This window comes from Cynocephalus volans, chromosome 11 (genome assembly GCF_027409185.1).
Source record: "Cynocephalus volans isolate mCynVol1 chromosome 11, mCynVol1.pri, whole genome shotgun sequence".
Classification (NCBI taxonomy): domain Eukaryota; kingdom Metazoa; phylum Chordata; class Mammalia; order Dermoptera; family Cynocephalidae; genus Cynocephalus; species Cynocephalus volans.
The window spans coordinates 129,481,682-129,497,632 of NC_084470.1; the positions used below are offsets into that span (position 1 = coordinate 129,481,682).

At 33.6% G+C, this 15,951-nt stretch overlaps 1 protein-coding gene across 3 annotated transcripts in view; it reads left to right on the forward strand.

Moving 5' to 3' along the window:
* The window catches only part of KCNT2 (potassium sodium-activated channel subfamily T member 2), a 388,988-nt gene that overhangs the window by 223,009 nt on the left and 150,028 nt on the right, over window positions 1-15,951 (forward strand). For all 3 annotated transcript variants that reach the window (XM_063114556.1, XM_063114557.1, XM_063114558.1), the window contains exon 14: window positions 10,511-10,619. In XM_063114556.1, the coding sequence (XP_062970626.1) occupies window positions 10,511-10,619 (109 nt within the window). The remainder of the gene's footprint in view (window positions 1-10,510; window positions 10,620-15,951) is intronic.

The window sequence follows — 15,951 nt, forward strand, 5'->3', positions numbered from 1 at the left end:
GCGATGTGTCCTTTTATATCTTCTTGGAGAATCTGCATTTAGTTCCTTTTTAACATTTATTATAGTCTTTATTTGCTACTAATAACCCCCCTGAAGATCTTTCCAAAAAAAAAAAAATCTTTGCATCAGCCATTGAAGTCATTTTAAGGCCAGCTACAATTTTGTTTTTTTGTGATTGAAAAGGAATGAAATTGATTTCAAGAGGAAAATTGCCTACATTTCCCCCAAACTTCACTATTACATGATGAGTGTTTGGGGAACTTGGTGGTTGTATTTTCTCAGTCATTAGTTCAATTTAATGGCTGCTCCAGCCATTTGTCCATCTGGTAACAAGTAGTAATCTTTAAAGTGGTTTCAGGAGAGGAAAAAACTGTTAGACTATGTTACCTATTTTAAATGCTTGGTTAATCAATTTTAGAATTGATAGCTTTTGCAGAGTTCTTTGTAGGCAGTTTAAATTTAAATATATAATGAATTTAGGCAAGCTACTTTACCCCTTAGAACATTTGATTTCTTATTTGTTTTTTTTTTATTTTATTTTTATTTTTTTTAATTTTTAAATTTTATCTTCTCGATATACATTGTGGCTGATTATTGCTCCCCATCACCAAAACCTCCCTCCCTTCTCCTTCCCCCCTTCCCCCCAACAATGTCCTTTCTGTTTGCTTGTCGTATCAACTTCAAGTAATTGTGGTTGTTATATCTTCTCCCCCCCCCCAGTTTTGTGTGTGCGTGTGTGTGTGTGTGTGTGTGTGTGAATTTATATATTAATTTTTAGCTCCCACCAATAAGTGAGAACATGTGGTATTTCTCTTTCTGTGCCTGACTTGTTTCACTTAATATAATTCTCTCGAGGTCCATCCATGTTGTTGCAAATGGCAGTATTTCATTCGTTTTTATAGCTGAGTAGTATTCCATTGTGTAGATGTACCACATTTTCCGTATCCACTCATCTGATGATGGACATTTGGGCTGGTTCCAGCTCTTGGCTATTGTAAAGAGTGCTGCGATGAACATTGGGGAACAGGTATACCTTTGACTTGATGATTTCCATTCCTCTGGGTATATTCCCAACAGTGGGATAGCTGGGTCGTATGGTAGATCTATCTGCAATTGTTTGAGGAACCTCCATCCCATTTTCCATAGAGGCTGCACCATTTTGCCGTCCCACCAACAATGTATGAGAGTTCCTTTTCCTCCACAACCTCGCCAGCATTTATCGTTCATAGTCTTTTGGATTTTAGCCATCCTAACTGGGGTTAGGTGGTATCTCAATGTGGTTTTGATTTGCATTTCCCGGATGCTGAGTGATGTTGAGCATTTTTTCATATGTCTGTTGGCCATTTGTATATCTTCCTTAGAGAAATGCCTACTTAGCTCTTTTGCCCATCTTTTAATTGGGTTGCTTGTTTTCTTCTTGTAAAGTTGTTTGAGTTCCTTGTATATTCTGGATATTAATCCTTTCTCAGATGTATATTTTGCAAATATTTTCTCCCACTCTGTTGGTTGTCTTTTAACTCTGTTAATTGTTTCTTTTGCTGTGCAGAAGCTTTTTAGTTTGATATAATCCCATTTGTTTATTTTTCCTTTGATTGCCCGTGCTTTTGGGGTCATGTTCATGAAGTCTGTGTCCAGTCCTATTTCCTGAAGTGTTTCTCCTATGTTTTCTTTAAGAAGTTTTATTGTTTCAGGGTGTATATTTAAATCCTTAATCCATTTTGAGTTGATTTTAGTATACGGTGAGAGGTATGGATCTAGTTTCATTCTCCTGCATATGGATATCCAGTTCTCCCAGCACCATTTGCTGAAGAGGCAGTCCCTTCCCCAGTGAATAGGCTTGGTGCCTTTGTCAAAGATCAGATGGCAGTACGTGTGTGGGTTGATTTCTGGATTCTCTATTCTATTCCATTGGTCAGTGTGTCTGTTTTTATGCCAGTACCATACTGTTTTGGTTATTATAGCTTTGTAGTATAGCTTAAAGTCCGGTAGTGTTATGCCTCCAGCTTTATTTTTTTTGCTCAGCATTGCTTTGGCTATGCGTGGTCTTTTATTGTTCCATATAAATGACTGGATAGTTTTTTCCATTTCTGAGAAAAATGTCTTTGGAATTTTGATGGGGATTGCATTGAATTTGTATATCACTTTGGGTAGTATGGACATTTTCACTATATTGATTCTTCCAATCCAAGAGCATGGGATATCTTTCCATCTTCTTGTATCCTCTCTAATTTCTCTGAGCAGTGGCTTGTAGTTCTCATTATAGAGATTTTTCACCTCTTTGGTTAACTCAATTCCTAACTATTTTATTTTTTTGGTAGCTATTGTAAATGGGCAGGCTTTCTTGATTTCTCGTTCTGCATGTTCACTATTGGAGAAAAGAAATGCTACTGATTGATTCCTTATTTGAACACTGTTTAACACAATATGTGCTGTGTTTGTGAGGTTTAATAATATATATATATGCACACACATACTCATACGTATCATTTAGCTTAAAAGCTGAAATATCCTTTGGTATTATTATTATTATATAACTAATAAAAAGCTTCAATAACTATATTTTATACTAGTATAAGCTAGTAAAGAAAGAATACTTTTGGTTAGAACCTAAAAAAATTGGAATTCTGAGGTCAATAATTTTTCAAAAATTAAGACTGCTGTAGTTTTCTAAGTATAAAAGAAAGGGAGGGTAATAAAATTTAAACTGTTTTGCTCTAGGATGCAGAAAATTTGACTCCCCTTTTGAACATTTAATTAGGATGATGCACACAAGAAACATTACTTCATTAAAATAAGTGTTCAGCAAGTAGAAAAACACAATCATGATTTTTGCATACAGTATTATAGAAGCGAAATGAATCTGTTTTACTGAATATTGCCAATCTCAAATTGGATTGGAATCTGCATATTTAATAAGCATTCTTATGTTTAGATCTTGTGAAATGAAATGGCTTTTAAAGGATTATTTAAATCTATTCTTAGCCATTTAGTGGTTGAACGCCTCACAATCCTTGAATTGGCGAAATCTCTAACGTGTGCACATGCACACACGCACACACACAGATTGATTATTTTTTCTTGCATGGTTTTTTTTTTTTCTTTTTTACAGATTGGTTATTCTATTGATGAAAGCAACAGGATCAAAATAAATTGCACTCGATTGCTAGCTATTATCTCTTCTCATACAAGAAAAACTTATTTTGTTAGCAATCAATCCACTCATGCTTATAAACAAACTCTGATAAGCAAAAAATATGTGAGATTTTATAATGCAATTTTTTCAATTGGTTTATGTAAACTTTTCCCCATAAAACAAAAATGAATAAGCATTCAATTTTAAAATTTTACCCTGGTTTGTGTTTCTGTTTTAAAGCTCTTTTCCAAGGGATATTTGATTTCTGTAAGTCAAAACCCAGGACTATATTGGTTTAGTGCACTTTCCAACATCTACTGCTTTCCAAAGACTTGTTACCTAGCAACTGCATGAAAGAAGCTTCCAGTACTTAAAAACATAGTATAACTCAGAAAATACTGTGATGCAGACTTTTAAAAAAATAATGACTTGTTAAAAACAATTATCAATTTCATTTTTCATAAAGTAAAAGGGACTTGAAAATAATTTTGATTCATATCTATAAATTTTTATCTTTATTTAAAATTGTTTATTTTAAAAACTTTCAAATTGAAAATGATGGAAATAACAATAACAAAAAAGAAACCCAGAATCTCACACAGTACTATAATTTTATAAGTCATATTCCCCCAAAACTCTTTTCCACCTATTGAGATAATTACTATTAACAGTTGGATGCCACCCTTAGAGACTATTTTCTGTGCTTTTTCAGGCACACATACAGGTGTACACATGAGGGTTCATGCAGAATTCAGCATTTTTTATAAAAATGAGATCATGTTTTAATTGTCCAACAATAGAATTCTATTGTTTTGCCACTTTCATTTTTAAAATATATTATTGGCATTGTTTCAAGATAGTTTATTGAAATCTTTTTATTTTTAATAATGAATGATTGTAATGATATATAAGACTAGTTTAGATTTCTGATAAGATTAGCACTTTACATTCACTGTCCACTCTGTTCTTAAGAAAACCATGTGAAGTAAATACTGTCATTATTCACCTTTTAGAGATAAGGCAAATTAGGCTCAGAGGGATGAAGAAACTTGCCCATGGTCTTGCACACTCAGTGGTGACACCACTTGATCTCATGTGCATATGCTTTGTCAACAAGCAACAAAGGAGAAAGATCTAAATCAAAACAAACTTTGAAAGGACAAGAAGGATATTCAAGGTGAAATGCATATCGTTTTGGAATAGAAAATTCTTTCTTCAACAAGGGAAGGAAATTAGAAGCCATAGGAAGAAAATGGACAGATTTGATATTTCATAGGGATTTATCTTTGCATAATCAAAGCCGGGTTTTGCCACCTATATGGCCTCATCAGCAAAAAGGAAAGAGTTTAAGGACAGCGGTTTTGTCTACAAAGAATAATCCAGAAGTTGCCCATTTCTGCACATATCCCATCTGACAGGCCTTAGTCATGTGGGCATACCTATTTAAAAGGGAAGCTGGGAAATATAATTTCTACCAGAGCAGCCATGTATCCAGCTAAAATGTGGAGGTAGGATGAGGGAAATTAAAAGCCTTTAGTACTAAAAGGAAGAATGAAAGAATGGATATGAGGGAGGTAATAATTTCAACCACAGTTCAAACCTTTGGCTGCCCAAGGGTCTATGCACAGCATTTTTGTATATTGAAAACACCCATTCATTCCCAATGAAAATTACTCTAAAGTTCCATTAAATGCTGCATTCAGGTCATGTTTAGGATATCTGGATAATGCAAAGTCAGATCTAGATATGGCACCTAATAATCTAGCAACACACATACTCATAAATTTGCTAGCTGACCCCTCTACCACCATCCTATGTGGATATACAATGGTCAAGCAAGGTGACTGTAATACAGCATTTGTTTGGGGGAAGGGGAAGAATGCGAGATACACAGTAGTTATTGGTCCATAGCATGTCCTGTGACACATGAATCGAGAGACCTCCAACGCAGCATAGTAAATTTCTTGATTAACCCCCAGTTCTGCTCTTTGAGAGTAACTCTTTTACCTATTCATGTGGATGGTCCCTTGTTCACTATTCCCTGTGGCCACCCTTGAAGTTAAAATTGAAGTGGATTTCTTCCAACCCGTTCCATGTGTCAGTGACTGTGCTCAGAGTTCTTTTCTAAGAACTTTCTTCGATCTGCCTCGTTTACTGGCTTTTGTTGCCCCTATCCATATCTCCCTCTTGATCGTAATGGTAGCTACCTTGACATCATCTAAAACAAAAGTTCGAGTGGAAGGCAGAACAGTGCTTTAATCCGATCCTTGCCACAGGTCTAGCTTTATTGGTTTGGCCAAAATGGGCAGCGTCTGATAAAGGCTCTTGAAGGAGAGTGACATATCCAGCTATCTAGAGTGCAGTTCACTTTTTCAGTTCTGCCAGTGTCCAGTTTCCTGTACTCTTGATTAGGTTTCTGATTGCAAGCAAACAATGCCCTGTCTAAGAGAGATCTAGTCTCTTTTCTCTCTGCTTACAAAGTGGTCAGTTCTTACCTCAGATCCTCTCTCTGTGTATACCTGACTAAAATCAGCAAGGTGCTGTCAACACACATTAGTACTCCTGCCCTTTCTAGTCACCTTTTCCAGACATTTCTCTAAAGACATGTGTTTTCTGCGTAGAGAGAGGAAACTGGATAGTAAGGGAAAATAGCAGTTTCTGACATGGATATATTTCTACATTATTCATTTCTATAATACTTACATTTTATGACTGTCTTCTATTTTTGATTAGAAAATTATTTAATAATAATTGGAAGTTTATGGCTTGAAATATCTCAAAAAGGAAATGTAAGTATCTTCTAACTCTGGAAAAGCGCTCCGTCTCCTAGCTCACTGTCACTCTTTCCAACACTGGCTGGCCATAACCCTTGATACTGATATCCATGAGAATGATTCTCTCAGTGATGTAGACATGTGTTTCTGTAATTTCCTTTCTTTCAATGTTCTTGCCCATCAACCACTTCCAGGTATGACGTTATTAAATTCTAGATCATGTCATTACCAGTAAATGTGACTCCTCTGTAATCCCTAATTCTAGTGTCTCTCTCTCTGACCACCAACTCTCAACTTTTTAGCTCACACCCTGTAATACAGAACTTCAACTGTGTTTTGTCCACACTGGGCTAAGCAAATTCATTCATCCTACAAAATTTTCAGTCATTTACCCCCTTTCCTAATTAACCTATTAGAATTTCATGACATACCAGTATAATACGTGCCCTCAGTTAAGCCTCAATTGGACCCTCTCTCCATTAGTTGGATTTGTCTGTCAAAAGTCACACCTCATTAAATCTAACTCCCTGTCTTCCTGAAGTTAACTTCCATGCATTTGAGTGCATTTGAATGTGGCTAAAGGAAACAAAGAAACAAAACCAAGCAAAAGACAACCTGCAACCTCCAGTCTCCTCGCTGATCATCATATCCACCTATTTCATTAAAAAAATAGAACCATAGGAAGAAAAATAACACTTTCGTAGCTTTCCCCAACACGTCTACCAGCAACTTGCATTTATACTCACATTATTACAGATGAGCAATGTTGGCAGCAATATGACTAAGAAGGGGCATGAGAAAGGTTATGTTAGTAAGATTGCCCAAATTCTGAAAGTCTATGAATGACATTTTAAGGAGTTTGAAATAGATCCTGTATGTTTTAGGATTTCTGAAAGGTCATTAATCCATTTGGCAGATCAAACAGCACTGTCCAATGGAACTATGAGTGATGATGGAAATACCTGTGTCTGCATTGTTCAGCACCGTAGCCAGTGGCCACAAGTGTTATTGAGCTCTTGAAATGTAGCCTGTGCGATGAGGGAACTGAACTTTTATTTGCATTTAGTTTTAATTTATTTACTTTTAAATAGCCACATGTGACTAGCAGCTACTCTGTTGGACAGCACAGTTTTAGAAGGGTAATAGATGGAACACTGAAGACATAGAAGACATGAAGACCAGCTAGGAAGCTGCTGCATTAGCCTAGGTAACAGACTAGCAGAGTTCGAATTACAGTACATGGTCTCTCAGCTGCAATTCTAAAATCCAGAAAACTCCAAAAAATGGAAATATTTTTATTTTCTTGTTGGTGGTAAAATATTAATTTACTTGAAATTATTTGGTGGCAGTTTGTGCACTAAACTGTCATGAAGCTATTTAACCCTTTATTTTTTTAATATTTAGTATAAATATTCACACATCTAACCTCTAAAATAATAGTGTTTTAGGGAACAGGTTGCTCACTGGATATATTACACAGTGTCTGGGAGATGAAGAATATTGCCTTTCTAAAATCTGTAATTTTTTTTTTATTCTGAAATCTGATATTTTATTTTTATGACTTATGGATAAGGTTCAGAAACCTGTAGTAAGTAGTAAGAGAAGAAATGGGAAAAAAATGAGAGAGAGAGAGAGACAGAGGACTTCAGTGGTATAATGAATAAAATTTGGCTGTCATTTGAAAATTGGGAAATGAGGGACTAAGCAGCATGAAAGAAAATTTCATTTTTTAAATTCAGGCTAAGAGTTAGTGGTTAGTATTAAAACTGTCCCAAGAGAAAGGATGGATTTAGACCTGAGAGGAGAGGCCTAGAGGTAAAATCAATTCTATTTTGCAGATTAAATTTCAGCTCTCTGTAATATATGAAAGTGAAGATTATTATCCAGTTGAATATTCTGTCTTATCCCTTTCCCTGTTTCTGTCATTCACATGGATTAAATAGATTTTTTTATAATGAAAAGAATGCTAAATTACTTTTTTATCTAACAAGGAATTTTATAATTATATATTAACTCATTTATCTAAGACTGGTTTTCATTCTCTCTGATCCAATACCCCCTTTTTACAATAAAAATTTTGCAACTCTTTCTTTACTACCTTGGAATAAAACTCAGAGTAAGTATAATTGTTTATACTCATGAATTTTAAATAATTAATACTAAAAAATTCATTTCAATATGTAAATGCTCACATATGAATACCTAAAAATATACAATGGAAAAGAGATGTTTTTACCAATAACTATGTGCCAGCTACAAATGCTGACTGACACCTGTGATGTACAGTAATAAAACATCTGAAATATGTATTAAGGACTCGCATACAATGCTAACCAGAATAAGGTACATCTTTACTTAACTTACACAGCATTTGTGTCCCTAGATAATTCAGTAAATACTAAAATAATGCAAAACATGCTTTGTGTTTATTTGTAAAATTGCCGCCATTAATAGAGTACATACAGTATATATACTTTTAGCTCAACGGGCTGATGGACACTGGAAAACTTCCATCTAACTGTAGAAAAAGGCATGTCCAAATAAAAAAATAGCTACCTGATATTTGAGTCTTTTCCAGTCTTCTTTTTTCCACTGATTAGTATAGATTTTGAAAAACTTACCAGTGCAACACAATTTTCCCACAGCCATTCCCCTGCAAACTCAGATTCATACATTTATGGACAAAAGGGAAAGGAGGGAACCGAGTTTTGTTTGTTTGTTTTACCTCTTTTAACTGATGAAAGAAAATATAATGGGATATTTTTTAAATGTCACACGTACACCACTTTCTTACATTCCCCTACTGGATGAACTATGGTTTATGCATTATACAGTAAAGGAAAGTTAATAATTATGTGTGATATTAAATATACGGTAATCATGCCTTCCAAAATTTTTAACTATAACTTGTATTTTTAAAACTTCTGTCTTATGTCATAATAAATGTACATATTTTTGTCAAGTCATATGCTCTCATTTTGGGCTTGAAATTTCTGGATCCCCTATGTATTGCTACCATATGATTCTAAATAATAACGTTCTGCATTTAGCAGTTTTGTTACTTTATTTTCACAGATTGGTCATGCATATTCAACAGTTATTTTGCAATATATTGAAATGGTGGTTTAAAGACACTGTCTTGCAGATGTTTTGTGCACCTCTCCACATTCAGAATTGAACTTAGAATCTGCTTGCCATTTTTTGCAAAACATTCAATACCAGGGTTATGTATTTTTAAAATTGTTTCTTAAAGATCATCATAATTTATTGACAAACATTGAGAGAGAGCAAGAGATACCAAGAGATACGGAGAGAGAGACAGAGAGAGAGATTATTAGGAGATTCTCGATATTTTTAAATGTAAATCTTGAGATGTAAACAAAGTATGTAATTTCTTCCATAAATTGTGAGAGAAAAATCTCAAAAATAAGGAAATAAATTTTTTAAAAAAATTAATGGGCTCTTTCATATGTTAAATCACATTATAAAAACAGGATTAAGGTCAATACTTGTCTGTTTCAAGCATTTCCTGAGCCATTTTTCCATGAATTGTTTCTTCATAAATTGTATGTGCTCATTTTATGGATCTGGCTCACTGACAAACACAAATTCAACCACTGATTCATTGATTTTGCTTGAACTATTTTTGCCCAAGACTATGTATTCTCTTAGAACTGTAAACATTGTCTTTTTATCCAGTACCAGCTGTAATTGTTCACTTGGGAAGGGAGTTTTTGGGTTTTTTTGTTTTCGCTTTTTTAAAAAATACAAAATACTTTAATCACTTCTGTAAGAATGGCTGCTGCGGAAAATCTATATCTGGCGCTCATTCGTGCATGACTATAATATACTCGGGCCAAGTAGTACCCTTTGAATAGAGCCTGCACGCGCCCATGTGCCACCAACTCTAGCACTCTCTTGCTTTTATGTCACTGAATCTCAGTTGCCATTTATTATCTTTCTTGGCTGGACCCTATCATCCTTTGAGTTTTTGACCATTAGGACTTAAACTACAATTATTTCTATTTCAATTTATTTTAGCATTAATTTTTGTTGATTAATATTATAGGTTTTTTCATAGTATAAAATCTATTACTTCCACGGTAGGCAAATATTCTCTACCACATCTTTCAATAATTGTTTTCTAAAATCTTTGCTGGGTGTTTAGGAGTTTGATAAATCAATACTGTTTAAATCAGTAGTGTTGTGTTTCACATGATAGGATGATCAAAACTAAAGGAGACTTTATGAAGTATTTGATATATTTTCCAGACTGCACCTGAAAACTACCTGCAACTCACCTCCTTGTAAATATGAGAAGTATGAGAAGTATGAGAATTTTACCAAAATTTGCCAATTTTGTTAAAGACAGAATTAAGGGTAGACCCCCATTTCCACCCAAATCACTTAACCGATACTCTAGTACTCTCTCTTATGAAACATATTTCCTGGGGATAAAATTGCACTTATAAAAACATCTCTAAAACAAGTATGTTTATATTGAGACTTTTGCAATTTTATTCAGTATGTTTTATTTTTCGTATTTAAAAATATTACTCTCCCAAGGTAAATTATTCTAATTTACCTATTTTATTTCAAACAGATCATGTTGTTTGTGAAGAAGAGTTTAAATACGCCATGTTAGCTTTAAACTGTATATGCCCAGCAACATCTACACTTATTACACTACTGGTTCATACCTCTAGAGGGCAGTAAGTATATTTTTTCTTTAAGATAACGTATTTTAAATTATAAAAACATAATAAAAGTGCAGTTATGTGACTTAAAAATATAGTAAGCGAAGGTATACAGCTTGATATGTACCTATATTTGTATTGTGTGAGTTATCTTCATCTGATAGTTAGAGACGTGTTAAGGGGTCCAAGACATATAGAAAATTGACAGTGATTTGCTGTCTTTTCTCAGTAATCTTGAGATAATTTGTTGCATCCTAAATTATAAGTGTCTACATCATTTGTTAGGCCAAGGGTTAGTGTATGGTTTCTATTTTCAAGATTAATACTTATGCAGCAAATAAAACTTTAAAAAATATTCTGACAGTCACTTGTATAAGCTCTTAAAGCCATTTTTTTCTGTTCCTGAAGTAAGTTTTTATCTTAAAGCTTTATGTACACAATTGACCTCAAAATTAGAATTTTAAATTATTTTAGAATGATAACAAAATAATTGTATAAAATTAGTTAACAGTATAAATCACTTTTGATATGCCTTTCAAGGTAGATGGGAGAAAGTTATATCTTCAGAACCTTTTTTATTCTTATGTTTATTTTGGTAGAGTTTCATAAAATACAAAAGTTGTTTTTGACTTGGATGGTCACGGGAAATATAAGCAGTGAACATAATCACTGCTTTTATTTAAAAAACAAGTGCTGTGTTTATAACTTTTTATACTCATAACTTGGTATTTTAGACAAACTGTTGATTTTCTAAGTAAATTTTTACTGTGTGTTTGTGGTTATGAATTACTTAAATTTAGTAAGTTAACTGATAATTATTTAAGCAAAGTGCCAAGTCAAATAAAACCAGGAAAAGGAAAATTCTTTCTTGGGATTTCATTCTAGATGGAGTAAGTTGCTAATTTAAAACTAATAAATGCCCAGTGGTATTTCAAAGTATATTTTACTATCTTGCCTCTTCTCGCCTAAATGGAATGGTAAGACTTTCCCAGGAGCCATTTTCTCAAAGTTTCAAATACAAATATTTCTGTTCTGTACATTTACAAGCCTTTAATCTGTGCAGTAGAAAAAATGTAACAGGACCGTGAATGAAATTGTTTCTTCTTTGCAGAAAGAACTCAGCTTTTTGATGCAATTAAATAAAATATTACAAAATTATTTTGATACCAACTAATTGAACATTTATAGAACTCATCATCTGTGTTCATTATTTTGCCATACCATCATTGTCGTAGAATCATACAACTATAGCGCTGAATATCTAGTCCAACTTCATTGTTGCACATACAAATGATAAAGCAAGGTCCATTAAATAGTGTTTAATACAGCTCATTACTCATGGACTCAAGTTAAATTATATTCTGCAACTCCCAGTAAATATTTATTGATACACAATTTTGCCTGGTGAAAAATTTGTACTTGACCTAAGTTAAAAAGGAATTTCAGTGATCCTTAGAATAAGACCTTTCCCAATATAATCCAAAGAATTTTGCCTTATTAAAAATGAAAATGATGTTGAAGATATTGTTGTTGCATGATTAGGGATTGTCAATAAATGAGAATGTCGTGAAAAGTTATTTCACAACTGTGTCACAGTAAATGATAGCCTACCATAGTAACTTTCTTTGTACCGGGTTTACTTAGATTTAATTCACATACTATGCAATTCACCCATTCAACGTTTACAACTTAATGGTTGTTAGTCTATTCATAGTATTTTTCAACCAACAGCACTATCTAATTCCAGAACCCCAGAAAGAAATCCTATACCCTTTAGCTGTCACCCTGCATTTCCTTTCAGCCCTAGGCAACCACTCATTTGCTTCTGTTTTTAAAGATTTGCCTATTCTGGGCATTTTATATAAATGGAATCATACAATATGTGTTTTTTTATTTGTCTTCTGTCTGGGTTCTTTCACGTTGCATAATGCTATTGGGGTTCATACATATTGTAACATGCATCAGTACTTCATTCCTTTTTACAACTGAAAAATATTCCATTGCATGTATATATCACTTTTTATTTTTCCATTCATCAGTTGATGTACATTGGGTTATTTCTAACACTGCAAGTAATGCTGCATTAACATTTGAGTAAAGGTTTTTATTTAAACATATGCTTTCATTTCTCTTAGGTATACATCTAGGAGTGGAATTGCTGGGTCGTATGGTCACTCTGTTTAGCCTTTTATAGGAGCTGTCAGAATGTTTTCCAAACAGGCTGCAACATTTTTATTCCCACCAGCAATATATCAGAGTTCCAATTTCCTTACATCCACAGCAATACTTGTTAATATCTGCCATTTTTATCATAACCATCCTAGTGGGCATGAAATAGTGTCTCACTGTGGCTTTGATTTGCATTTCACTGATGGCTAATAACACTGAGCATCATTTCATATGTTTATTAACCAATCATTTATCTTCTTTGAAGAAAAACAAATTCAGATCCTTTGCTGATTTTTTTTTTGTCTATGATTATTGAGTTGCAAGAGTTCTTTATACATTCTAGATACACGTACCTTCTTAGATACACGCCATCTTTTGAATACAAATAATTATCCAAACAGGAAGTCACTTAATATAACATTTCTAATACACTTTATTAAAATTATTTTGGCTAATTTGTATCAAATCCTCTGTATTATACATAAATTGAATATATAGTCAAGATTCCCTTATTAACAGAACATATTTGTAAATTTGCCTTTGTGCATCAGCAGAAATTAGAAAGCTCAAACATATTGATTTGAATATAGGAGAACAAACTTGGAAGCTGAATTAAGTAGTACAATGAGAAAAAATGTTGAATAGTCTAGTCACTGACTTATTATCAAGCTATTATAAAACCATTAATTGAAAACAAAGCTATACAATAATTCTCAAATGTCTCCATTTAAAAAAGGAGAATAACATGAACGCTTTACTCTATAATAAATGGTGATTTTTATTAAAAATAATTGATATTCACAAGCTATTCTGTACTCTATTAGTTGATACAAGTGAAAAAATATAAACAAACACAGATACATATAATGTAAAACCTAAATTTTTAAAAAAATATATTTTTAAATAAAGTACTATTTAGATGTAGGAATTTCAAGAAAATAGATGAATGTGAGTTCTGAAACAAATGGGATAGACAAACACATCAGAAGTTGGAGATCAAAAGTCGTCTCTTTTAGTGACAGGCCTGTTTTAGGTCACAGTAATAACGGAGGTCCCAGTACAGACTGAGCCACTTAATTAGTGTCATTGTTTTCTCAGTTCTCCTTGCCTTCTACCATGTGGAAATGGGAACGCAAATGGAAGACACAGTTAGGGATGAATTGCATACCTCTGGACTTTTATATTATATATCATATATTATAATTATATATACAAAGTCTATCCTGTATTGTGGCATCTCCACAGCAACTTAACCAGTATATAGTTCAGCTCCCAACACAGATTTAACACTTATGATCTTATATTTTCTTTTCCTACATAATAATATGCTCATTCCAGTTCTAGCTGATCTGTAAGTCATTTTAGGTGGGGTCACATAAGTGTGTTCCTTTTCTTCATTAAGAGCTTATCCTGTATTTTAAAGCTTCACAATTTTTTCCTCTCATTTTTTAGATCTATTCCCTTTATTTACATTTCAGGGTTCAGTACTCTTAGCAGTGGTATATCTTAGTGTTAATTAAATTAGCATTTGATTTATTTATTAGTCTTGTTGAAAAGATATGAGTTTATTCCTTAAACAAAAAATTACTGCAGGCAATGGGCAAGGACTGACCTTGATGATTTCAACAGGAAAATGCCAAATTATCAGGTCAGTTCATAGACATTTAACAGACCCATCTTGATGACATTTCATCCTTACCAAAATTTTTAAAATTCAACAATTCATTTTTTTCTTTCCTTTACAATTTATTTTCATGAAAATATTTAATTAGTCCATCCAAGAAGGAATATTTTTGGTCTCAGTAATAATCAGTGGAAAAGATAAATAGCAAATTGACAAGAAAAACATTGCAAAGTTAGAATTTACAGAACTTGGCCACTGATATGATATGAGTGTAGAAAAGAGAAAAAAAGAAGATGATCTCCTTACACTTTGGGTCTGGGCAGTAGAAAATTATAAAGTACATAGATTGGAAGAAGTAAAAGTGAGTGTGACATTGGATAAATTTGCTTTCTAATACTGATGTAACTGACGGTGGGAGTTGCTGCCGCTCTTGGTTCCTGAGGTGGGATGTGCTAGTCAGACTCAAAGGTGTGAGAGTAGAAGAAGTGGGGATTAGGAGAAATGACAACTGAAGACTTTTCCTTGGGAATTTATTACTTTTAGAAAACAGATGGAAGAAAACAAAAGCAAATATAGTATAGCAAAATGGCATAAAAATGGTAAGGATTTCTAAGAAGAACTGGATAGTTCACAATGTAGATAGTTTTAGATAAGTGGAGACTGAGCAGACAATTTGTGGGCCACTGATATCTGAGAACTTCTGAGTAAACATTTTGGGACGATGGAGTTGTTCTCGTCTTGAGAAATGATGAACAAATAACAAGATGATAAGAAAGCGAAGCCTGGCCAGAGACCAGTTCATTAGGTTTGTTTGTGAATCTGGGAAAGAAAAACAGTAAAAGCTCTGATGCACAGAAATGTTGAGGGTTTTCTGTGTGCATGTGTGTGTGTATGTATTTATCTATTTATTTTTGTTTGCTTTTGTAGTTTAATGTGTGGGGTGTTACTAAAAAGAGAGAGACATGATGATTTCTGTTTGTTTGGATATACACCCAGCAGTGGGATTGCCGGATCATATGGCAGTTCTACCTGTAGTTGTTTGCGGAACCTCCATACTATTTTCCATAATGGCTGCACTAAATTACAGCTCCGCCAGCAGTGTAGGAGGGTCCCCCTTTCCCCACATCCTTGCCAGCATTTGTTGTTCTTGTTCTTTGTAACAATGGCCAGTCTAACTGGGATGAGATGATATCTCAATGTGGTTTTGGTTTGCATTTCTCTGATGACTAGTGATGCTGAGCATTTTTTCATATACTAGTAGGTCATTTGTATGTCTTCCTTTGAGAATTCTGCTATTTGCAGCAACATGGATGAGTCTGGAGAAAAATATGTTAAGTAAAATAAGCCAGACAAGGAAAGAGAAATACTGCATGTTCTCACTTATAACTGGACACTAAGAAAGAAAGAAATAAAGAAAGAGTGAATGAATGAATGAAAAAGAGAGAAAAAAGAAAAGACCTAAACAATTCCTTGAACTTTCAGAGTACTAGAGATGAAGGTGAGGTGGAGGGGTGTTGTTTGGGGAGGGATAGTTTGGGTAAAGGGCATAAAGAA